The 24,660-nt window shown below is 36.3% G+C and overlaps 1 protein-coding gene across 4 annotated transcripts in view; it reads left to right on the forward strand.

The window, feature by feature from the left end:
* LOC150078211 (uncharacterized) overlaps positions 1 to 24,660 on the forward strand; it is a 446,657-nt gene that overhangs the window by 322,800 nt on the left and 99,197 nt on the right. For all 4 annotated transcript variants that reach the window (XM_090385062.1, XM_090385063.1, XM_090385064.1 and 1 more), the window contains one exon: positions 221 to 727. In XM_090385062.1, coding sequence (XP_090241188.1) covers positions 221 to 727 — 507 coding nt within the window. The remainder of the gene's footprint in view (positions 1 to 220; positions 728 to 24,660) is intronic.

Raw genomic sequence — 24,660 nt, forward strand, 5'->3', positions numbered from 1 at the left:
GGAAGGGACTGCTCAATTTGCCTGTTCATTTATTTGCTTATTCCATAATTGATCTTTAAAAAATATATTTTAGAAATAAAAAAATTAAGTAATTTTAATATTTTTTATTCACAAAATTATTTTTGTGTAATCACTTTCTCACAAATTTATTTTAATTTATAAAATTTTAATAGTCGTTTTAATTTTACATATAACACTAACATATATGGGTGTGTCATAGGTCCAGGAACAGTTAGAAGAAAAACTCTACAGTCACAATGAGGTATCTCATATGTTGGAAAAAGTACAGCAAGATCAAGAATCTTTAAAAAAAGAAGTGACAAAATTACAGAAATCAGAGAATGCCCTTCAAGTAGCATTACAAGAATCAGATCAGTTGCTTTGTCAGAGAGAAAAGGAGTGTCAAAAAGATATAGCAGTTATGAAAGAGGAAAACCAACAGTTAGAAGAAACAATCACCCAACTTAGAGGCCAAGTCCGTGATTTGAAATGTCAGCTGGAAATAAAAAGAGATGATAATGCAGGAGAAAGGCTTGGTTATGCAGTAGACTCTACAATAAAAAGCAGTGTTATCATTGATATTCCATCTGAAAGTTGTACTGAGATTCCAAGTTTAAATGAATCTACCTGTTGTGAAGTTTCTGAAATGTATTTAACACAAGATTACAAACAACATTTACAAAGAATTAAAGAACTTGAAACTTCTGAATCAGAGCTTAAACTTGAAGTAAGTATAATCAATAATTATTAAATAAACATAACATTTGTAAAAATTTCTGATAATTATTTTACATATTCACATGCTTTGTTTTTTGTTAGCAATTGATTTTAAATAATTTAGAAAGTAAATGTTTATGAAAAATCTAACACTTTGGAATCATCGCATTCCCTTGATCTTTATAAAATTATTTTTTTGGATGATTGTTTTGTTAACTATAAAATATTAAATTTTCACTTCCACTTTTTTTTTTTTTATGCTTGATATTTATTATGCACTTTTAATGAAGGTTCTTTTTACCATAAATAAATAGTGACCCATCGACATTTTTATTCATTCTTTTCATGCTTAGCTTAACTTTGCTATTATTGTGGATTATTGTGTGACACAGAGCGAAACAGAAGACAGAATAAATGACAAGTTTAATACTAATTGCAAAACACACATATGTTAAATACCTACAAAAGCTTTTGGTTAACTTTGATAGTTCACAATGAAATATTGAGCTATTATACCCTAAATAGGATTAGATATTTTGCTAAAACATGAAGTGAAAAAAGGTTTTAAAGCATGCATTTATATGTTGGCCACCTCTTTGGGTAAATGTTTAAATGTACCAATAGAACAATGACAATCTTGGAAAGTCTGTTAAAAAACAATGGGGAGGGGAGATAGAAAAGAAAATAAGAGGTTAGAAAAGTCATATGAGCACTTTTTCAAAGTCACCAAATTCAAAGTACAGGTAATCCTCAAATAACACAGTAGTTAGGTTCCTATAAAATCTCGTGTAGTGCGAAACTGTGTTATACGGGACTAAGAACCAGTACAAAAATGGGGGTTACGTTCCAAAAGCTAACAAAAATCATAATTTTCTTTTTTTTATAACTATCGGAAACTTACTATTTTATTAAAAATAGTAATAACTGAACAAACATCTTACAAATTGTGATACATATATTTCAGATAATTTAGGTTCATTTAATTTTCTTCCTCTTTATTGCTGCTAAGATCAATCAAATGAGAGTTTTCTCTGTTGCAGAATATCCTCACCTGAACTTTCTTCTGCAGCATCTATATTTCGTGTATCTTCTGCTCTCTTTAAAAAAAAAAACAGTAATCTGGGTTTGTTTGCTTTTGCTTGATAGATCTTTCTAAATTTCATGACATGGAGCTAAGCATTTTTGAAGCTTCCTTTTGAATTTTGTGCTCCTTTCAGTCGAAGGATCTACATTAAATAAGATTCTAATTGCTCGGCTAAGTTTGTCTTCATGTATGCATTTTTGGGGTAAAATTTAGAACTTCAGAATTTTCATCTGCACTATCAGCCTCTGAATTGGTTTGGTTTACCTCAGATGCCATTTTATAATCCCCTTTACTACCAGTAATTCTTGAACGTCTTCAGTAGTCATATCATCAAACTTTCCTCTCCTACCGATTTAGCAAGTTCTACTATCGCATGGGTTCCATTTTCTGCCAGTTCAACCACATTTCCTGAATGAACTGACTGTGGTGTACATTTTTCCAAACACACATTTAATATTGACCATTTTACTTTGAGCGATAAAGTTATGATTCCTATACATTTCACAATTGAAAAATGTTTCCATGCCTCCATCACTTCAACAGATTCGGAATCAAATTTTTCTAAAATCCATTGTAACGATTTTCTGATGTAATGAATTTTAAAGGTAGATATAATGCCTTGATCTCATGACTGAATTAAAGAAGTTGTATTAGGTGATAGGAACATTACTTCAACGTATGATACCTTCCCCTTTAAGACGTTTAAGAAATTAATTCACAACAAAGAAGTTATTCCAGTATGGTTCTTAAGAACAAAGTTTAGTAATATATACCCAGAAAAATTTATAAATGATCGAATAGATTCTTGGCAAAAGATACTTGCCCTTGGAAACCAAGTTGGACGTACATATGTGTGGGATTTAGATGTTGATGAACTAAGGTACTGCCAGGTTAGTGATATGATTTCTCTTATACTTCAGAAGGTAATACAGTGAAACCCCCTTAACAGACACCTATTGTTGTGGACACTCTGGCTTGGGTCTCGGAAATATTGGAAGTTGTGTGTTGGACAACCTCAACAAGGTGGACACTCTCTAATACGAACACTTTAATAAGTGACTTTGGTATTGTTGCCCTCTCCAGACAGGTCACTTTCAAGGGTAATTGATACACATACATAATTGATATTTTTGTTGGTCAATGGGCATTTGCAGTGAGATCATTGCGGTGATACTGGTTACGTTTGTGGTGGCCATGGATCACACAGCAGATGACACAATATTTCGTTAATACACTCACTACTGCTGGTAATGAATGTTTACAAACTTATTTGGGGTGTCTGGTGAAGTTCCATTGTTGTGCATCACTTAGCAAGGCAATAAAATTGCCAAAAAGAAATGTTTCCAGAATTTAAAAAAAAAAAAAAAAGAGTACTGTAACAAGTTGTGATGTGTACATATAGAAAAAAACCTCTCTAACGGACTGCACAGTTAGTTCTAAATTCAGTAGCCCATGGTGATTTTTCTGTGTCACAAACCTCTTTTACAAAACTGAAATGTTATTTCGTGAATAGGGCGCGTGACACAAATCTGAAACCACTTCAGGGTGATTGAGGGTATCTTCAGGTTTGTATTCACCAACCAGAAAAGTGCACTCTACAGTAGAAGTCAGCATAGTTACAAACACTAATGGTAGAACTTACCAACCCAAAGAAGGTGCACTGCATACTTTGGTTCAAGTTGCTATCTGCTAATGCTGTTATGCATAAATTTTTGAACATGATTTAAAAAGAGGCCATTGAGCAGGCCTATTTGTATAATCATTTTGGTGGAGGTGGTTGCTGAACGAAGAGTCAGTGGGGGCACAGAGCTGGTTTAAAGCCCAGATCCATAGTGTCAGTCATAAGCTTAACACAACAGTGTTTAACATCACTATCTGAGAATGAAATCATTCTCATACAGAAGCTGTTGATCGGCAACAAAACAAAAAGGATTGAATTTTGTTGGTAAATTTCTTCATGATTAGTTTTGTGATAATGTTGCCATCTGTTGAGGTATTCACATTTTCTGATAGGTGAATGGGAACTTGAGGATGTCCTGTATCGCTTGGCAACTTTTTCAGATTTGTGTCACGTGCCCTGTTCATACAACGTTTCAGTTTTTTAAAAGATTTGTTGACACCCTATACATTCAATCAAAATGTGCTTGTGATGCTTGACCATTACTTTCATAACTGCTTTAGCAACAGCAATTTCCCTGTACTGTCATTAAATACCACTTTCACTTATATAAGTAAGATATGATATGAGGGAGGGGAATGCCAGAGGTGAGTTAAACTCTGGCAGTGAGCTAGATGATCTTGTAATAACTGAGACTAAAGTGGAGGGAAAATTGTTGAAGATAAACATAAAGGCACCCGAGGTGGATGGGATCTATCCAGTTATATTAAAGGAGGCAGCAAAGGAAGTAAGCAAACCCTTAGCCATAATTATGAGAGCTTCTTTAAACTCAGGGGAGGTACCCATGGACTGCAAATGTGACCCCAATTCATAAAAGAAGATCAAAGGACGACACAAGTAATTATAGACCTGTGAGTTTAACTTCTGTTCCAGGAAAATTAATGGAGGCACTGTTTAAAGAAGCGCTGCAGAATCATCTGACAAGACTTCAGTTTTAGATCACACACAGCATGGTTTTGTTAAGGGAAAGTCTTGCCTGACCAATTTGATAGGATACTATGATGTGGTCACAAAGGAACTGGATGCAGGGAATAACTTTGATATCATATGTTTGGATCTTAGTAAGGCTTTTGATACTGTTGCACATGGAAGACTGCTGAACAAATTGGAGCAGTGTGGCATTGGAGGCAAATTGCTGCTATGGATAAAGGGATGGTTGAGTGGGAGAAGACAAGAGTGGTAATCAATGGACACTGCTTATTGTGGACTGATGTTATTAGTGGAGTCCCTCAGGGTTCAGTGTTGGGTCCATTGTTGTTTTCTGTATTTATAAATGATATTGATGAAGGTATATCAAGCTTAATGTCCAAGTTTGCAGATGATACAAAAGTTGGCAGGGTTGTTAAGGACGCTAATGACAGTACACTGCTGCAACAGGATCTAGAAAAGTTGAGCAGATGGGCTGAGAGGTGGCAAATGAAGTTTAACATTGACAAATGTAAAGTACTACATATGGGAAGCAGTAACCCCAGAGTAACGTATAAACTCTGTGTTACTACACTGACAGTGGTAGAGAACAAAAAGGACTGGGGATAATTGTGCAGGCAGATATGAAGTTTTCTGAGCAGTGCAGACGGTTTTAAAGAGTAGCTCAGTGTCTTGTCAATGATATATAGGAATTTTTTTAGCAGGGATAAGGAGGTGATTGTCCCCTTGTATAAGGCAATGATCAGACCACACCTTGAGTACTGTATACAGGTCTGGAGGCCTCATTTTAAGAAGGATGTAGAGCTGCTGGAACGAGTACAGAGAAGGGCAACAAAATTAGTGAATGGAACAAAGGGTTGCTCTTACGACAAAAGGCTTAAATTTTGCAAATTACAGTGTCTGGAGACTAGGCACCTGCGAGGTGATCTGATTGAGGTGTATAAAGTCTTGAATGGTTTGAGCATGCTCAATGCTGATGGGATTCTTCCTCTTGCTCAGAATAATCACCTGAGAGGGCATAAATTCAAATTGAGGAAAGACAGATATAGGATAGATGTGCGGAAGTTTGCCTTTAGCCAGCGGGTAGTTTTTTTTTTTTATGAAAACCCCAAACACGAAAGGTATCAAAACCTATAGTACTTAGTACCGTGCATGGGTTGAAGAAGTATGGGGGGAGGGGGATGCCGGAAACTTTGCTCTAGAGACTAAACATGGGTTTCACCACTTCAAGCCTCCAATAAGCAAAGTGGTGGTATTTCACCAGTTGATGAAAGTCACCTATCACATGAATTTTGGTTGGTGGAACAGACTTCCATCCTTTGTTGTGGAAGTTGATAGCCTAAATAAATTTAAGGCTGAGCTGGACAGGTATTTGGAACGAATGAAGGGGTGAAATAGGAGCGGGTTTTTTTTTTTTTTTTTTTTTGGCCGATGCTGCATAAGCTTGCTTTCTTGCATCATATGCCTCTACTAATGCTAATAAAAACCAAGATAACCTTACAAAAGTCTTAAGTCATGAAATGTGCAAGCTTTGAAGTCACAATTTTTTATGATCTGAAACAAGCACAAGTTCAACAGCACAGAACCTAACATGGGGATTTTCCCAATAATTTTTTTAAAAAATTAAATTAAATTAAATTTTTTTTTCATAAAGACTACCAAGTCAATGTCAGGGATTCGCAAAAAAGATGGAAATGTTTAAAAATTACATTAACATAATAGCAGGGTTTTCCCTGCACGAAAGAAAGCTCAAAAATACTGTGTTATGCTAGGTTTGCCTTAATTCTCTAAATTTGTTGGAGCGAAACCGTGTTGTAGAAGTACATTGTTATACGGGGGTTGCCTGCATAGCAAGTACTCACTAGTGAGGGGATCTAACTCATGTCTAAATCCAATTAATGATTCAAAAGGAGTTTTGAAAAAAGACAAATCAGTGAACTTCCCAAAGAAAAGAACTTCTGAATTAGAAATTTTTGATGCAAACAATCTTAAATAGCCCAAGCAAGCTGATGACTCTAGACAAGTTATCATCACTTATGTGGAAGGTCTTTCACGTTCCTCTCTTCTGGCTTAAATAAAACATTTTGCTTTTTCTTCAAGTGTTATGCCAATGTTTAAAAATCCAAATATAACTCATCAGTGAAATGTGCCTTGCACATCCATTTACTGAGGTTATTCGTTACTCCTTGATATGTTGATTGTGATATGTAAATTTGTTAGACACATTTTTTTCATAACATAAAAATTATGCAATATACTTTCTCTGTTTCTGCTAACATGAAATTATGAAATCTACTTTCCACAAGTCAAAGAATGGCAACTATGCCTTTTGGTTCTTATCTCAGATTGTACATATTCAAAGCTCTTATTCCAATGTTATCAAGTTGGTCCTGTATTATCATTAACCTTGGACCCCATGATCTTGTCCATCAAGGTCAAACTCACTAGTCTATAGTTTACCCTTCACCTCCTTATAGAGTTGAATTTATGCCTAGAGAAATAAGAAAATTGTCTGTGTCCTATAATTTGGCAGTATCTATGACAACTTCCAGCTTAGGTACTGTTGTATTATTTTTTGTAATTAAGAATATATGAGTAGTTATTTGTGATTTATAAATAAAATGGCCTCAAATTAGTGTTTTAAGCATCATTATTAAAAACTTTTCTAGGCTGTCCTCTTTAGGGGATCCATGTTATGTTATTTTGTCTAGAAGCACATCCATATATATATAGGGCCCAGATTTATACGTATGTTGTTTTGGACGACATTAGCTCCTCTAGTCCATGGGGATACAGTCTAATGATGATCTCATTAACATTCGTTATGGTTTGATGCATGGATTTTCATTGTCACTGTCCACCCCTGAGGCCTTTCCCCAGTATTTTTGTGGTAGACACTTCTCAGAGGTATATCATGTTATGGTTCATCTTCACTATTCCCCTTGGTTCAAACATGCTTTAAAGTGGAAAGGTTCTTGCAAATACCTGTTCAACTTATCTGCTACATTGTGCATGATTTCAGTATATCACTTGTAAGGGGGACTATTCAATTTATTCTCTCTGTTTTGTAGTGGTATGCGAGCAGAACTTTTCGTCTTCATTCTTAGCTACCTTTGTTAGTGGTTTCTCTTATTCAGATTTTACCTATCTTACCTCACAAGTGGTTTTGCTGTGCACATGCTTATAATTGTCATTTAAATCAGTTTCTTGAAATAATTTTTAACTGTCACATGTTTCCCCCCCAGTTAAAACTGTAAGCTTTCTGTCATCCAATTTTTCATTTTGTTTCACCATTGCACTAAATTTCACCATTGCTTCTACAGGTATGGGATACACCTAAATAGAAAGGGTGCAAGAATATTTGCTGATGCCTATCGAGGCAGTGTTAGGTGGGTCAGAAAACTGCTAGCTTGGGGGGATACAAAGACAAATAGATTAACATTAGCCACTGGCAGAGGTGAAAGAGATTCTTGCACTGCTTCTATTGGAATGAGCAGAAGCCTGAAAAACAAGATTCAGGATATTTCAGAGAGTGCTGGGAGTCATTGCGGTACAAGTAAACACATGGGTTGTGTTAGGGTAGCCAAGAATAGAAATAGGTGCATGTATACTTGCGTGTACACCAATGCTAGGAGTTTAGTAAATAAATTTGATGAATTTGAGGTATTGCTCAAAACATCAAAGGCAGATATTGTTGGGATATCAGAGACTTGGTGTCACACAGATATAAGGAATGCAGAACTGGAATTTGGGGAGTACAACGTCTACAGAAAGGATAGACTGGATAAGAAGGGAGGAGGGGTTATGCTATTAGTTAAGAAATACATAAAATCCAAGGAAGTGAAGCTAGTGGACATCGCTGGACAGTGCAGTGTCGAGTCAGTTTGGTGTGACATAAGCATTGGGAGATCAAAATTGAGAGTAGGAATGTGCTAAAGGCCTAATGACTCTGATGAGTATAATAAGAAACTGTACAAGGAAATAGTGGGCCAGTAAATCAGAGTCTTATAATGGGAGATTTAAATTTCCCAGTTATTGACTGGAATTTGGGGGCTGGTCACTCACACTAGCAAGGCTTTTGTGGATTTATTGGATGATTGTTTTCTACATCAGCATGTTCGGGAGGCAACTAGAGGGAGGAATACTCTTGATTTGATTATCAGCAGTGATTCTTCATGCATTAAGAATCTGCAGATAAATGAACCACTAGGTGGCAGTTTTTTTTTTTTTTGGTAGTTGTTGGCGCATCGGCTTCTGTGGCCATAATGTACCTCCCAAGGTTTTTGCAGTACTTTGATCCAAGCCTGAAGCGGGATTCGAACCCGCGACCTTTGAGTTGCCAGGCAGGCACTTTACCTACCCGGCTAGCCCGGTCGGCACTAGGTGGCAGTAATCACAGTGTGCTGAAGTGGGATTTACTCAAAGAGGTAACTACCATTAGGGGTAAAGGGAAGAGTTATTGCTTTCGTAAAGGTGACTACGATGGACTGAGGCAGTATTTAAATTCTATACAGTGGGGACCAACTGATGATGTTACCAACAGCAAATGCAAAATGGGAAGCATTCAAAGAACTTATCTTGGAAGCTACTAGGCTTTACATACCAACTAAGAAATATTGTTCAAGGTTTAGGCCTAAATGGATGTCAGATGAACTGATGAGGCATATGGCAGAGAAGAAACATGCATGGGATAAATACAAATTAACACATGACACAGAAGCCTATGAGAGATACAAGTTGATCTGTAACCAAGTTACAAAGGAGGTTAGGCAGGCAAAGGCAGATTACGAGAAATCTTTGGCAAGGGATGCAAAGAAAAACAGCAAAGAGTTCTTTACTTATGTAAACTCTAGAAGGAAAGGGATGAATCAGATTGGTCCACTTGATATCGATGGGTCAACTGTTAATGATCCTGCTCAGGTAGCTAACAAACTAAATGAATATTTTGCATCGACATTCACACATGAGGAGTTATTTAGCGAGGGGAAAGACAGAGGTGTATTCAACTCTAGCAGTAAGCTAGAGAATCGTGTAATAACTGAGAGTAAAGTGGAGGAGAAATTGTTGAAGATAAACACAAGAAAGGCACCCGGGGTGGATGGAATCTATCCAGTTATATTAAAGGAGGCAGCAGAGGAAGTAAGCCATAATTATGAGAGCTCCCTTGGACTCAGGGGAGGTACTCAGACTGGAGATGTGCAAATATGACCTCAATTCACAAAGGAGGATCAAAGGCTGACACAAGTAATTATAGACCTGTGAGTTTAACTTCTGTTCCAGGAAAATTAATGGACGCACTAGTTAAAGAAGCACTGCAGGATCATATAGACAAGACTTCAGTTATAGCTCGGACACAGCATGGTTTTGTTAAGGGGAAGTCTTGCCTGACCAATTTGATTGGATACTATGATGCAGTCACAAAGGAACTGGATGCAGGGAATAACTTTGATATTATATACTTGGATCTTAGAAAGGCTTTTGATACTGTTGCACATGGAAGACTGCTGCACAAATTGGAGCAGTGTGACATTGGAGGAAAATTGCTGCTGTGGATAAAGGGGTGGCTGAGGGGGAGAAGACAGAGTGGTAATCAGTGGACACTGCTCATCGACTAATGTTATTAGTGGAGTCCCTCAGGGCTCAGTGTTGGGTCCATTATTGTTTTCTGTATTCATAAATGATATTGATGATGGTATATCAAGCTTAATATACCATCATCAATATTAAGCTTGATATACTATCATCAATATCATTTATGATGGTATATCAAGCTTAATGTCGAAGTTTGCAGACGATACAAAGGTAGTCAGGGTTGTCAAAGACACTACTGACACTATGCTGCTGCAACAGGATCTGGAAAGGTTGAGCAGATGGGCTGAGAGGTGGCAAATGAAGTTTTAACATTGACAAATGTAAAGTACTACACATGGGAAACAGCAACCCCAGAGCAACGTATCAACTCTGTGGTACTACACTGACAGTGGTAGAGAATGAAAGGGACCTGGGGGTGGTTGTGCAGGCAGATATGAGGTTCTCTGAGCAGTGCAGACGGGCTGCAAGAGTAGCTCTATGGTGCATTGTGAATGATATATAGGAATTTTTCTAGCAGGGATAAGGAGGTGATTATTCCCTTGTATAAGGCAATGGTCAGGCCACACCTAGAGTACTGTATACAGGCCTGGAGGCCTCATTTCAAGAAGGATGTAGAGCTGCTGGAACGAGTACAGAGAAGGGCAACAAGATTAGTGAATGGAACAAAGGGGTGCTCTTAGGAAGAAAGGCTTAAGTTTTGCAAATTACAGTGTCTGGAGACTAGGCACCAGCGAGGTGATCTGATAGAGGTGTATAAAGCATTGAATGATTTGAGCATGCTCAATGCTGATGGGATTCTTCCTCTCGCTCAGAATAATCACCTGAGAGGGCATAAATTCAAATTGAGGAAAGACAGATGTAGGATAGACGTGCGGAAATTTGCCTTTAGCCAGCGAGTGGTTGGTTGGTGGAACAGACTTCCATCCCTTGTCGTGGAAGTTGATAGCCTAAATAAGTTTAAGGCTCAGCTGGACAGGTATTTTGAACGAACAGAGGGGTGAAGTGGTTTTTTTTTTTTTTTTTTGGCTGATGCTGCATAAGCTTGCTTTCTTGCATCAAATGCCTCTACTAATGCTAATGAAGTTGGTATCATGGAACAAAAAAAGAAACAGAATTATTTTTTCTTAATTTCATTGAAGAATGCAGCCTGGTAAACATCTGAGATGATTTTCCATAAAATGTTCAATTAGCCATATTCTTCTTCTTTTGATGCTGTCTCCTTATTTATTGGAGGTTGGCAATCACCTCCAATAAATAAGGACGCTGCTCTCTCTCTCTCTCTCTCTTGGGCAAGATGGAAAAGATTCTCAGTTGATCTGCCATGAAAGTTTCCTCCTCCCTTCTATTTCCCCCTCTTTTATTACTTGGATTTCTCATTTCTAAAGATGTGTTTCAGGTAGGCAGTTTCCTTCTTTTCACTAAACTGAACAATTCATGTTTTCTTCCTGCTATTTTCAATACTTCAATGTTGTTGATTCTGTCTAACCAAGATATTTTTAGCATGTGTCTGTAGATCCACATTTTGAAGGCCTCTATTTTGTTCATGCCAGATGTTTTCAGAGTCCAAGTTTCAACTCCGTATAATAGCATGAACCACGCATAGCATCTAGCGAATTTCAATCTGATTTCCAGATCTAGAGCTTTGTTACACAACATTGTTCTGTATTTTGTAAAGGCATTTCTTGTGCCTCTATTCTTGCCTTTATTTCTGCTTCTGGCAGAAATAAAGGCTAGATCAGCAATTACCCAACTTCCAAGTATTTAAATTGAGTCACTATCTATCAGAGCTCCATTCAATAATTGCTGGACTTGGCTTACTCGAGTTTTACACATAATCATGTATTTTGTCTGGTTGACATTGATTCTTAGACCCATACATTACATTTGTTGTTAATATAGTCTAAAGCAATTGGTCTTCTATATTTTCTGCGAATATAGCAGTATTGTCAGTGTATCATAAGTTATTTAACAGCTGACCATTTATTTTAATTCCTTCTTTCCTTTCCCACAATTCATTTTGGAAAATAACTTCAGAATAGATGTTAAATTAGCATGGGTGAGAGTATGCAACCCTACCTTAAACCTCTTTTTATATTGATCTCATCAGTTTCACTCTCTTCAACTCTTACAGTGGCTAGTTGATTCCAATAAATTTCTTTGATACATCTGATCTCCCATCCATCAAGATCTAGATTTTTAAGTGCTTCTATAAGCTTTGCATGTTGTATCCGATCAAAAGCCTTTTCAAAGTCTAAGAAGCAGATGGAACAATGTCTTTTGGTGTTCTCTACATTTTTGTAACAGCACATTCATACCTAGGAGAGCTTCTCTTGTGCCTAGTCCACTTTGGAATTCAAACTGGGTGTCAGAGATTACTGATTCACAATTTTTGTAAATCCTGTTTTGTATTTACAAAACAGGATTTACAAAAGATTTCTGTAGCAACAGCTGCAACATGTAGCTCATCAGATTAATAAAATGAAAATCGTTGCATTGAGGTGATGTTCTTTTCTGGAAGAGGAATGAATGAAGACCTCAACCAATCATTAGGTAGTGTCCCATTTAGATATATTTTGGTTAGATCTTTAAGATTTTCTTCATCTATAAGTTTCACTATTTCAATTGGGATTTGATCTTGGCTGACTGCCTTGCCAATCTTTGCCACTCCCAGAGCATATTTTACTTCAGACTGTAGAATTTCAAGGATTTTCTCCGTAGTGTATTTCTACACTAACCTCCTGTCTGGCATCAAAAAGTGTCTTGATGTAAGTTTCCCACATCTTTTTTCTGTCATTACCTCTTAAAACTAATTGATTCTGGGCATTCTTTATTGTATATGGCATCCTTCTGTTTGTATTTCCTGTTAATTCTTTTAGCTTTTTTTTTGCAATTGAAAATTATCATGCCTTCATTCTAGTTCTTCAATCTCTGTTACTCTTCTTTTGCTTCCTTAATTTTCCTCTTTATCACTTTCGTGATCTGCTGGTATGTAGCTGGAGTACCATTTTTGAACTTCCTTCTTTCAACCATTAGGTTTAGGATTCCTTCTGTCATCCATTGCTTTTTTGCAGGTCGTTTTTTTCTAGCCATATAAAAAATATAAAAAAATACATTAATATTATATTAATAAATAAATGAAAGAAATATATAAAAATATTAAATATATAATTAGCCAATAATAGAATAGAATAGCAATTGCTTAAAAAACAGTACTCACCTTGAATAAATCTGCAGTGGTATATTGAGAAGAGATGGTTAGTATTTAGGTTGAATAGTTAGCTAAGAAACTAAGGGGGGAAAATGAAATAAAACAGAATTAAAAATAAGCGCAAGGAGGTAGGAGTGTACACATCCGATTCTTGGTTATCATTGAAGAGGGAAGAAGTATTTTGAAAGCTTGAATAAAATAATACGATGAGGCCAATAGTCATTATGAAGGACTTTCATTAAATAATAATGTCTTCAGTTGGCAATTGAATGGGCAGAGAACGCATGTTGTTTTAAAGATTTAAGTTTATACTCTCGTGATGCACTTTTTGTCACATGGGAAATTTAACCGCGAAAGGTTCCAAGCTGGTGAAAGGTTGAAGGGGAGTTTGGCATTAATAATTTTAAGATTAGAATGATGTCGACACCATTCAATCACGAGTGCTTCGTATTGAAGAATTCTATAATTAGATTTGAGTTTAATAATGGAAATAGCAGAGTCGACGAGAGGGGTGTGATTGTGAGTTTGGGCATGAATTGTGAGTTCTGTACTGGCTTGACTTGTTCTAAAACTGTTGAAATGGTAATATGTGAGGGCGTTGGAAGATTTGGAAGAACCGAATTTGGTGGTAGTACTGCCAATGTAACAGGCATCACAGTTTGGCTGACATTTTATGAGGTATATTATATTATTAAGATCACTGGTGGAATAAGTGTGTGTATCTTTATAGGAATTAAAAAAAAGATCCTAGTTTATTGTAAGCAGAAAAGATGAGAGAAATGTCTGTGTTATTAAAAATATGGTGGAATTGTCCTGCAAGTTCACTATGGTAAGGGAGGACTATACGAGTGTTGGTTTTGTTATTATGTCCGGTTGGATTAATAATTTTATTTTTGGCGGTGGAAATTGTATTTAGGATGAGTTGAGGAGGGTAACCTCTGGCTAGAAATTTTTCAGTATTGAAGTTTGTTATGTAGGTCATCTTGTGAGGAGCTAAATTTTAAGGCATTGTGAATTTGGTTGTGTAAGACGGCTTTTTTAGTGCTGAGGGGGTGGTGTGAAGAGAAATGTAAGTAGTTGCCAGTGTGCATGCTTTTTCTGAAGATCTTTGTGCATAGTTTTGTACCTGTTATATAGAGGGTGAGATTGAGAAAATTGATCTGGTTGTTCATTCCGAATTCAAGGGTGAGTTTTAGCCTGTCACGTACCGAATTCTGAATTAAATTTTGAAAAGAGATAGTTAATGATGGGTCTATTGCCTATAATTAGAATGCCATTGGCATAGCATAAGTATAATTTTATTTCAGAGGGAAAGGGTTGTAAAATTTGTTTCTCGATAGTGGCTAGGTAAATTTCGGACAGGGGGCAGAAATGACTAGGCCCATTGGTAACCCGAATGTTTGTTGGAAAATTTTATTGTTAAATCTAAAATACCTGGCATCTAATAAAAGTGTGGTGAGTTCAAGAATATGGTCGACAGAAAGGGAAATGCGTTTGGCTAAAGTATCATCTGCAGTTAAGAATTCCCGTAAAGCTTGCAGAGTAAAAGGGAATATGTACATTCATTAGTATAAAGGGATATGACGTCAAAGGATGCTAATATGTCTCCGTCAAATGTTACGGTATTGGCTATTTTCCAACAAACATTCGGGTTACCAATGGGCCTAGGCATTTCTGCCCCCCCCCCCTGTCTGAAATTTACCTAGCCACTATCGAGAAACAAATTTTACAACCCTTTACCTCTGAAATAAAATTATACTTATGCTATGCCAATGACATCCTAATTATAGGCAATAGACTCATCATTAACAATCTCTTTTCAAAATATAATTCGGTACATGACAGGCTAAAACTCACCCTTGAATTCGGAATGAACAACCAGATCATTTTTCTCAATCTCACCCTCTATATAACAGATACAAAACTATGCACAAAGATCTTCAGAAAAAGCATGCACACTGGCAACTACTTACATTTCTCTTCACACCACCCCCTCAGCACTAAAAAAGCCATCTTACACAACCAAATTCACAATGCCTTAAAATTTAGCTCCTCACAAGATGACCTACATAACGAACTTCAATACTGAAAAATTTCTAGCCAGAGGTTACCCTCCTCAACTCATCCTAAATACAATTTCCACCGCCAAAAATAAAATTATTAATCCAACTGGACATAATAACAAAACCGACACTCGTATAGTCTTCCCCTACCATCAATTCCGCCGTATTTTTAATAACACAGACATTTCTCTCGTCTTTTCTGCTTACAATAAACTAGGATCTTTTTTTTAATTCCTATAAAGATACACACACTTATTCCACCAGTGATCTTAATAATATAATATACCTCATAAAATGTCAGCCAAACTGTGAAGCCTGTTACATTGGCAGTACTACCACCAAAATCGGTTCTTCCAACACCCGCGCATATTACCATTTCAACAGTTTTAGAACAAGTCAAGCCAGTACAGAACTCACAATAACACCCCTCTCGTCGATTCTGCTATTTCCATTATTAAACTCAAATCTAATTATAGAATTCCTCAATAGGAAGCACTCGCGATTGAATGGTGTTGACATCATTCTAATCTTAAAATTATTAATGCCAAACTCCCCTTCAACCTTTCACCAGCTTGGAACCTTTCGCGGTTAAATTTCCCATGTGACAAAATGTGCATCACGAGAGTATAAACTTAAATCTTTAAAACAACACGCGTTCTCTGCCCATTCAATTGCCAACTGAAGATGTTATTATTTAATGAATGTCCTTTGTAATGACTATTTGCATCATCGTATTATTTTATTCAAGCTTTCAAAATACTTCTTCCCTCTTCAATGACAACCAAGGATCGGATGTGTACACGTCAACCTCCTTGCACTTATTTTAAATTCCGTTTTTCTTCATTTTCTCCCTTAGTTTCTTAGCTAACAATTCAATCTAAATACTTAACCATCTCTTCTCAATATACCACTGCAGATTTATTCAAGGTGAGTACCGTTTTTTAAGCAATTGCTATTCTATTATTAGTCCACCAATATGGTATTATAAGATTTCTAAACTTTTATATAATTAGCCATATAAAAAAAATTAAGATTTTATTTCCAATGCAATCCATACGTAAACTATCTCAAAACCTTCTGTCTGATCAATGATCTCCAGTATGGATTCCATCAGTGTCGATCCACTGGTTATATTCCAACTTATGTTACCCATTTATGGACAAATTCAATGGAAAAGTTTGGTGAAACACAGCAGTTGCTCTTGACATCTCAAAGACTTTTGATTGTGTTTGGCATAAAGTTCTTCTAAACAAGCTTCCATCTCATGGTTTGCCAACTGTTTTTTTTTTTTTGTAATTGGTTATCCAGTTTTCTCTCTAACTGCTCACTGAGGGCGATGGTAGATTGCTCTGTCTTCTAATTTCTCCACTAATGCTGGTGTCCCCAAGGTTCAGTTCATTTCCCCACACTTTTCCTCTTGTATATTAATGACCTTTGATTGACTGGAAATCCTATCCATAGTTTTGTGGATGATAGCACATTGCATTCCACCTTCCAGTTTGAGAAACCTCTCCCTGCTCAATCAGCTTCAACTTCTTGAATATCCGCTACCAATTCCTGAAATGCCGATCTCCAGGTAATTCTCCAGTGGAGCAAAGACAACTTAGTTGATTTCAATCCTTCTAAAACTCAGTCCTGTCTTATATCTCAAAAAAGGATTATTCTGCTCCTATGCTTACCTTTGGTGACACTCTGATTTCTAGGCAAGATGATATATCTCTTTTGGGGATTACCCGGACTTGTAATCTCTCTTGGCACAAGCACATTACAAATATTGCTTTCTCTGCATCTAAAAAACTTGGTTTTCTGTTTTGCTCTCGGCATTACTTTTCTTCCAAACAGCTGTTCACTCTGTACAAATTTCAAATCCACCCTACCATGGAATATTGTTCCCACATATGGGGTGGTGCCCCCAAAACCTCTCTCAGGCTTCTAGATTCCATTCAGAAGAGGGCAGTTAAGTTAATTAATGACTCATCTCTAACAGAGTCTCTCCACTCTGTCTCATAGACATGCTGTGTCTGCTGCCTGCCTTTTCTACAGATACTTCCACGGGCACTGTTCTTCTGAATTGGCTTCTATAATTCCCGCTCTGTCTCTTTCAAAACAGTCTGAACACGTGCCACCACCAGCCAACATCCATTTACTGTCCAACTTCAAACTCACAGAATCAACTTTTCATCTTCCTCGTTTATTCATTCAACTGCTGTTTTCTGGAACAACCTTCCTTCATACGTATTTCCTGAAAATTACAGTCTACAGAAGTTTAAGTGTCTAATGTCAACAAATATCTTCTCTTGTCTTCTCAACCTCCAATCCAAACACAGTTCTAAGTACTATAGGTTCTAATACCTACTATGTTTTTTTTTTTTTTTCATAAAAAAAAAAAAGTTGCAGTACTGGTATGATATCCTCTTTCAATTTAGAAAGCAGTAAAGATTAATAAAAGAACTTAAAGTTTATTAAAAACTAATAAAATTAAAGATTAATTAAATAAATTGCATGTTTTCATCTTCTAACCCATCTTGCTGGTAGTCTAGAAATATGAGTCAAAACACCTTTTCCTCTCTCCTGTCAATAAATTAGTAAAGGCTGCCTTCCTTTCAATTATAACTAAAAAAGACCAATGAGAGACAAGTGCAGAGACACTGTCATGAACATTGAAACAAGTTGATAAGTTGGTTTATATATATATATATATATATATATATATATATATATATATATATATATATATATATGGTTAAAAGAAAGCATTGAGGGCAAGTTGTTTGCATACTGTCACAGTGAGTTGTGTGCTGATTACAAACCACTGAAGTGTTAAAACTTCATATATTTAATACATTTATAGCAGATACAGCATAACTATGAATAAATTTAGTAAATTGCAACTTAGTTTGGCAGACTGCTGATTTTTTTTTGTGAGTTCCTAAGAGCAAAATGTGTTTCCTTATGGCATTTGAAGTTTGCCATTTCCAAACAGAATTCATAGATAGAAAGTTGCCCAGGTTATCAAAAACATTAAATAATATATAACTTAACTTATTTGAAGAAATAATTCACCATTCAGTAATGCTATTCAGAGAACAAGTTTTTTAACCAAATTGAAATGAATTAATTTTGGGAGAGAAAACAAAAAGAAAAAAAAGTTTCCAGTACTTCTCAATATCATTGAAGGTAAAAATAGATTTTTTACTTATCAATTCTGTCAGTTTCAATGTGTGAACCTAATAGATGCTTTTATAAAAAAAAAAAAAAAAAAAAAAAAAAAAAGCAGCAGCAATTGATGTATAGTGGCCCTTAGTCAGCAACTGACCAAGAAAGCATGAAATATAACAAATTATCCCAAGTAATTTTTCGAATTTTAATAGTTCTTAGCAATGCTGAGTGTCAAAGAATATTTAACTGGATGAGGAAAAAAAAGCAAAACTGAATTCAAGTCTTCTCTCTCTGGTGCAGTTTCAGAAATGCTTTTAGCAGCCAACAGTAGTCTGAACAGTAGTACCAATTGTTATGAACAAACTTTTAACTCGACATTTCTGAAGGGATGCAAAGTCTGCTATAGTATCTTTCTTGAAGCATTCATAATCAGTTGGTACCTAAAAGACAATCCAAACAGAAACCCACAAGCTGAAAAATATTAGGTAAGCTAATGTTGAAAAGCATACTGTACTAATAAACAATCCTGCAGCTGTATTTTAATATAAAACTATTACGGCAATGGATAAAGGGATGGTTGAGTGGGGAAACAGCAGAGAGTGGTAATAAATGGACACTGCTCTACGTGTGGACTAATGTTATTAGCGGAGTCTCCCCCAGAGTTTGGTGCTGGGCCCATTATTGTTTTGTGTATTTATCAATGATATCAATGAAGGTATATCAGGCTTAATGTTGTCCAAGTTTGCAGATGATACAAGGGTTGGCAGGGTTGTTAATGACAGTAAAGAACTTCATATCTGATGCTACTGCATCAGGAACTAACATCAGGAAATAACATCAGGAACTGCATCAGGAAATAACAGTATGCTACTGCATCAGGAACTAGAAAAGTTAGGTAGATGGGCTGAAGTGGCAACTGAAGTTTATCATTGACAAATGCAAAGTACTCCATATGGGTAGCAGTAACCCAAGAGAAACATACCAACTGTATGGTACTACACTCAGGGAGGTGGAGAATGAAAAAAGACCTGGGGATAATTGTGCAGTCAGATATGAAGTTCTTTGAGCAGTGCAGATGGGCTTCCAGAGCAGGTCATGGAGTTTTGTCAATGATATATAGGAATTTTGCTAGCAGAGACAAGAAGGTGATTATCCCTTTGTATAAGGCAATGGTCAGGCCACACCTTGAGTACTGCATACAGGTCTGGAGGCCTCATTTTAGGAAGGATGCAGAGTTGCTAGAATGAGTACAGAGAAGGGCAACAAGATTGGTGAGAGGAACAAAGGGGTGCACTTACGAAGAAAGGCTTAAGTTCTGCAAGTTGCAGCATCTGGAGACTTAGGCACCTGCGAGGTGATCTGATTGAGGTGTATAAGGCTTTGAATGGTTTGAACAGGCTCAATGCTGATGGGATACTTCTGCTTGCTCAGATTAAGAACCTGAGGGGGCATAGATTCAAATTGAGAAAGACAGTTGTAGAATAGATGTGCAGATGTTTGCCTTTAGCCAGTGGGTAGTTGATTGCTGGAACAGACTTCCATCTGTTGTGGAAGTTGATGGCTTAAATAAATTTAAGGCTGAACTAGACAAACATTTGGGTGACCAGATGGGTGAAATGGGAAGGGGGCTTTTTTTTTTTTTTCCCTTTGGCTGATGCTGTATAAGCTTAGTTTTTGCATCCTATGCCTGAACTAATACTAATGTTAAAATGTGTATTTTTTAGTGAAATTTAATTTCTAGGTGCAGTGTTGGACTATAAAAAAAAAAAAGTTTTTTTGCCTGCTTTGGCCCAAAAAACTCCTGTTTTCCTTCACAAATAGCTAATTTCCAGCTTTTCAAAAGTTGGCAGCTATGCACATTTTAGCTTTTACAAGCTTCAACATGTGATAGTACAGTTATAGTATAATCTTGGTAATTTGCCCCACTATTCATTTGTCACTTATTAAAAAATTTCAACTTCTTTTCCATTGTGAAAATTTTATTCCTTTTAGTTCATCTGCTGTTTATTCATCCTTTTTTTATTTAGATATTTAGCCCAAAGAATTCATCACCATCTGAAGAATAATGCTACTTCCAAAAAAAAAAAAAAAAAAAATGCCATCTCATTGGCACTCAAGTTTTTTGTTTTGGAAGCTCTATATTGTTATACTTTATATGTGCTTGTACTTTGCAGTATAACATGATTTGCAACAGTACCAAAGTTGCAGTAGTGAAACAGTGTCTGTGCCATGTCAAATAAAAAATATTTATTACTATTCTACTCAGATAAACAAGAAGTTGGAGTGTTCAGGATTATCTAGTGGTTCTCAGACAGATCTATCAGTGACTCCTTCTGGGTGAACAGTTTAGTCACTGTGACCCTCCCATGATTTTTTGTAATGTAAAATTAAAATTGTAAATATTAGCATTAGTAGAGGCATTTGATGCAAGAAAGCAAGCTTATGCAGCATCAGCCAAAAAAAAAAAAAAAAAACCACTTCCACTTCGCCCCTCTGTTCGTTCGAAATACCTGTCCAGCTGAGCCTTAAACTTATTTAGGCTATCAACTTCCACGACAAGGGATGGAAGTCTGTTCCACCAACCAACCAACCGCCTGTTGGCTAAAGGCAAATTTCCACACGTCTATCCTACATCTGTCTTTCCTCAAATTGAATTTATGCCCTCTCAGGCGATTATTCTGAGCAAGAGGAAGAATCCCATCAGCATTGAGCATGCTCAAACCATTCAAGGCTTTATACACCTCTATCAGATCACCTCACTGGTGCCTAGTCTCCAGACACTGTAATTTGCAAAACTTAAGCCTTTCTTCGTAAGAAGTTACATTCCCTTTGTTACATTCACTAATCTTGTTGCACTTCTCTGTACTCGTTCCAGCAGCTCTACATCCTTCTTGAAATGAGACCTCCAAACCTGTATACAGTACTCTAGGTGTGGCCTGACCATTGCCTTATACAAGGGAATAATCACCTCCTTATCCCTGCTAGAAAAATTCCTATATATCATTGACAATACACCATGAGCTACTCTTATAGCCCATCTACACTGCTCAGAGAACTTCATATCTGCCTGCACAACCACCCCCAGGTCCCTTTCATTCTCTACCACTGTCAGTGTAGTACCACAGAGTTGATACGTTGCTCTGGGGTTTGCTGTTTCCCCATGTGTAGTACTTTACATTTGTCAATGTTAAACTTCATTTGCCACCTCTCAGCCCATCTGCTCAACCTTTCCAGATCCTGTTGCAGCAGCATAGTGTCAGTAGTGTCCTTGCCAACCTTTGTATCGTCTGAAAACTTGGAAATTAAGCTTGATATACCATCATCAATATCATTTATAAATACAGAAAACAGTAATGGACCCAACACTGAGCCCTGAGGGACTCCACTAATAACATTAGTCCATGATGAGCAGTGTCCATTGATTACAACTCTATCTTCTCTCCCTCAACCACCCCTTTATCCATAGCAGCAATTTTCCTCCAATGCCACACTGCTCCGATTTGTGCAGCAGTCTTCCATGTGCAACAGTATCAAAAGCCTTTCTAAGATCCAAGTATATAATATCAAAGTTATTCCCTGCATCCAGTTCTTTTGTGACTACATCATAGTATCCAATCAAATTGGTCAGGCAAGACTTCCCCTTAACAAAATCATGCTGTGTCCGAGCTATAACTGAAGTCTTGTCTAGATGATCCTGCAGTGCTTCTTTAACCAGTGCCTCCATTAATTTTCCTGGAACAGAAGTTAAACTCACAGGTCTATAATTACTTGTCAGCCTTTGATCCTCCTTTGTGAATTGGGGTCACATATCTCCAGCCTGTGGGTAATATATAAGTTAAAGAATTTTATTTATCTTTTAAACACAACTTGTCAATTCTGGGACACAACTTACTTATAAAGCAACATAATTCACTATCAATATCCATAAATTTTCTTCTTGCTTCACATTTAATTACCACTAAACTAGAAAATCCAAGTTCACAAAGATGAGTAGTGGGAAAAACCACTAGGACCTGTTCTGCTAAGCTGAAAATATTTTTATATTTTCCCTTCATCTTTAACCAAAACTCTATTAAGCTCACATCAGAATCTAGCAACATTTTAACATCTCCATTGTGGTATAAATCCAATAGTTCTTCTTGAGTATTGTCCTCTTCTACATCTACTTGCCATAAAAAAGGATTTTGAATGAGGGGGGAAAGAGTCATTGAAAAGTGGGAAAATATCGCTGTAGTTCCATTTTAGTGTTTGCAAATGTTTACAAATAGAAACTTTAACCTTGCTTAGATCTATCTCAGTGGCTTTTATAAACTGTGCCAGTGTGGGAGAAAACAGCAAAATGTGACCTGAACTTTTACAATCCAAAGGTCAGGCTTGTTTTGGAATGCTTGAATTTTCACTGTTGCTTCAATGATAATTTTCTGTCATTCCTACAATGTTTTATTCACTATATTAAGTGTGCCAAAAATGTTGGCTAAATATGCTAATTTAGAGAGCCACGTTGAATTCTCAAAGTAAGGCAACAATTCATTCTTCTGTTGTCTCAGAAATACAGCTACCTGAGCTCAAAAATGGATGTTTTTCTTCCTTTGATATAATTTGTACTTATCAGAACTATTTCTGAAACTCATTTCAAATCATCAGGTAACATATTTGTAGCTAGAGCTTCTTATTGTAAAATACAATGAAAGCTAATAATGTTTGGAGCAATACTATGTTAAAACTTGAAGTCCTGATGTGACCCCTATCATAGTTACTGCATAGTCTGTCATAATTCTACAGAGTTTATTCCATAGAAAATTATGTTGATTACCAAAATCTATTGGTTTAAAAACTATATCAGTTACACAGGTGCACTCCTCAAGGGACAAGCAAAATAGATAATCTTCTTTAAACATATCGTCATTCATATATCTCACAAATGCCATTAAATGTGTAGTGCTAGTAATGTCTGTGCTCTTGTTAATTTGAATACTTCATGCTTTGGTTGTTTGTAACTCCTAAATCAGTTGCTCCAAATCATATCCTCAGCTATATCAAAAATTCATCTTTTCACTGTTGAATTATTCAATCAGTCCAATAATCCTGTTTCCTCCTTACCAAGTATGTTGTGAAGCATTAATTTTGCTGCTGGAATTATGAGTTCTTCAGCAGCAGTGTGTAGTTTCTTTTACTGCATACTGAATAAAGAAACCTTGTAACTTGTTGAATGACGAGCCCTATGTGAAACACTAGAAACATCATAGGCATCCAGCCTTTGTCACTTCACATACTCTTCTTTCAGCTTGAAGTATATGACATCTTTGTTCAAATGTTCAGGATGATATGTCTTGAAGATGCCATTCCAGCATGCTTGGTTTCAACAATTCCGGTGAAACCAGAATTGTTGGAAACCAGAATTGCTGAAACCAGAATTGATAGAACTGACATGCAGACAACACACTGAGGCTTTGGCTTCCCCTTTTCAAAAATACTAGTGAATCCAAACTTGATGGCTTCATTGTAGTTCTTTTTTTTGCTCATGATGAAATTGAAAATAGTATGCAATTTTTTATATTAAAAAGTTTCAAATTATAAGTGTATAAAATTAGCTCGGCTTTGATTAAAGTTAACAAGTTAAGTAACCCTTACCTCAATTCAAAGAAGATTATACTTTATTATGTTGGACTTATAGAATTCGCTTACAGTAAAATAGGATAGATTTACTGAACAAGGTGAAAAGCATGACTAATGCTAAGGATTGACTATGGGAGAAATACGTGGCATGAAAATATAGTCTCTCTTAGAATTTTTATTCTAGAAATTTGTCTTGGATCTTAAATGATTTGTTTCACCCAGCCATACAAAATGAGTTGACATAGTTGCAGACAATTAAATACTAAGTTAAAAAAAAAAAAAAAAAAACTGTTCCAAATATATTTTCAAGCATTCACCTATATGTTTACATTGTATAATCATTAGATTGAGAGAATGAGAAAAAAAATTAAACTAGTGAGGACTGCTTGCAACCCATGCAGATTTGTCTTGCAACCACTTCCCTCCTTGGGGATCATGACCGTATGCTTCAAAACCACTGATCTAGAGCCTCTTTAGCCGAAGAATAAAACATGTCTAGATAACTCTGGATGGCATTCTCTTAACAAAAGAAAGCATTATTGCTGTGGCAGAGTGCTTGCTGAACAATAAAAGAATAAAAAATTTGTACTTCTAATGATTGCGATAAAGTGGAAAT

Source organism: Mastigoproctus giganteus, chromosome 11 (genome assembly GCF_048544385.1).
Source record: "Mastigoproctus giganteus isolate SK-2022 chromosome 11, ASM4854438v1, whole genome shotgun sequence".
NCBI lineage: Eukaryota > Metazoa > Arthropoda > Arachnida > Uropygi > Thelyphonidae > Mastigoproctus > Mastigoproctus giganteus.